The sequence below is a fragment of the Rhagoletis pomonella genome, unplaced genomic scaffold (genome assembly GCF_013731165.1).
Source record: "Rhagoletis pomonella isolate Grant_MI unplaced genomic scaffold, Rhpom_1.0 Rhpom_scaffold_00001, whole genome shotgun sequence".
NCBI lineage: Eukaryota > Metazoa > Arthropoda > Insecta > Diptera > Tephritidae > Rhagoletis > Rhagoletis pomonella.
The window spans coordinates 75413430-75414640 of record NW_023458555.1 but is presented as its reverse complement, the minus strand read 5'-3'; the positions used below and the strand labels follow the sequence as shown (position 1 = coordinate 75414640).

Genomic DNA, 1211 nt, shown 5'->3' with positions numbered 1-1211 from the left:
TTTGATATTTTGGACAGCGTTGTAAAGTGCATCAGTGGTTGACGTTTTCTACTTAAAACCATATTGTTTAGATGACCATAAATGGTTGCGCTCAGCGTGATACGATAGGCGCCCAATAAACAGCTTTTCCAAGAGTTTTCCAAAGACGGGTAGCAGACCTATTGGTCGATACGATGATAGGTCACCAGCTTCTTTGTTCGGTTTTGGCAGAATTTTTACGTAAGCCTCTTTCCATACCTTGGGAAAATATCCTATCCGCAAGCAAATGTCCGATAGTGTTGAAATACCTCCATACATATATCAGAAGTGAGGTTATCTAGTCCCGGAGCTTTATTTGGATTTATTGAGCTTAATGCTTCCATGACTTCATCTTCCGTAAAATCTTAGTCATTTGATGTACTTATGAAAGCTTTTACCTGACTTCGAATAGCACGCTGCTTAACACTGACGTCCGGGTTATCGTCAGGATAGAAGTGCCGTATTAACGCTTCTGCTGTTTCAAAGCTTGTTTCAGTGAATCTACCATCTTTGTGTAGAGTTGTCGGCGGCCGTTGCAGTGGCGCATCTTTAATGATACGATTTGTAATGGACCATACATCTTCTTTGCCCTGGTTGGTGCAGAATTCCCGAAAATTGTTTACAGATGCTTCCCTTAATGCTTTACATTGACGTTTGGCTTCAGCATTTACCAGTGCAGCTGCATTGACGGGTATGTGGTTCTTGCTTAACCAGTTGAGTTTGTGGTGGAGTTTAATACAATTTTCTTTGAGAACTTGCAACTCTTGATTCCACCAGGGATTAATCGATTTGACACCTTTTCTCATTTTCATAGATTCGCTACATGAAGATCGTATGCTGTCAGTAAGGCTTTTAAATACATTATCGATTTCGATGGAGGTACAATTTTGAAAATTTGTGCTAAGTATTTTCGACTTCTGAATACTGTTTTGAAGACAGGCATGAAATTTGGGCCATTTTGCTGTTTTATTATTGAACAAATAGGTAGAAGTCCGCTTAGATGCTGTGATTTTATCGTGTTTCTCCAATTTGAAAGTAATGGAATTGTGGTCAGAGTTCTGAATTGCTTCGATGTTGACTCTCCACTCCGCGACGCACTGTATGAGATTCTCTGAAGCCATAGTTATGTCCACTATAGACGTAGCAGACACGCCATGGCGCACGGCTGTGAAAGTGGCTACTTTTCCTTCGTT

The 1211-nt window shown here is 40.6% G+C and overlaps 1 protein-coding gene across 1 annotated transcript; it reads right to left on the bottom strand.

Annotated features, from left to right (window-relative positions):
- Positions 1-383: 383 nt before the first annotated feature.
- Positions 384-1211, bottom strand: LOC118747779 (the record flags this gene model as incomplete). The annotated part of the gene is given in 1 exon segment (XM_036481907.1): positions 384-1211. A coding segment is annotated over 1 exon segment (828 nt), but the record flags the coding sequence as incomplete, so codon positions are not given.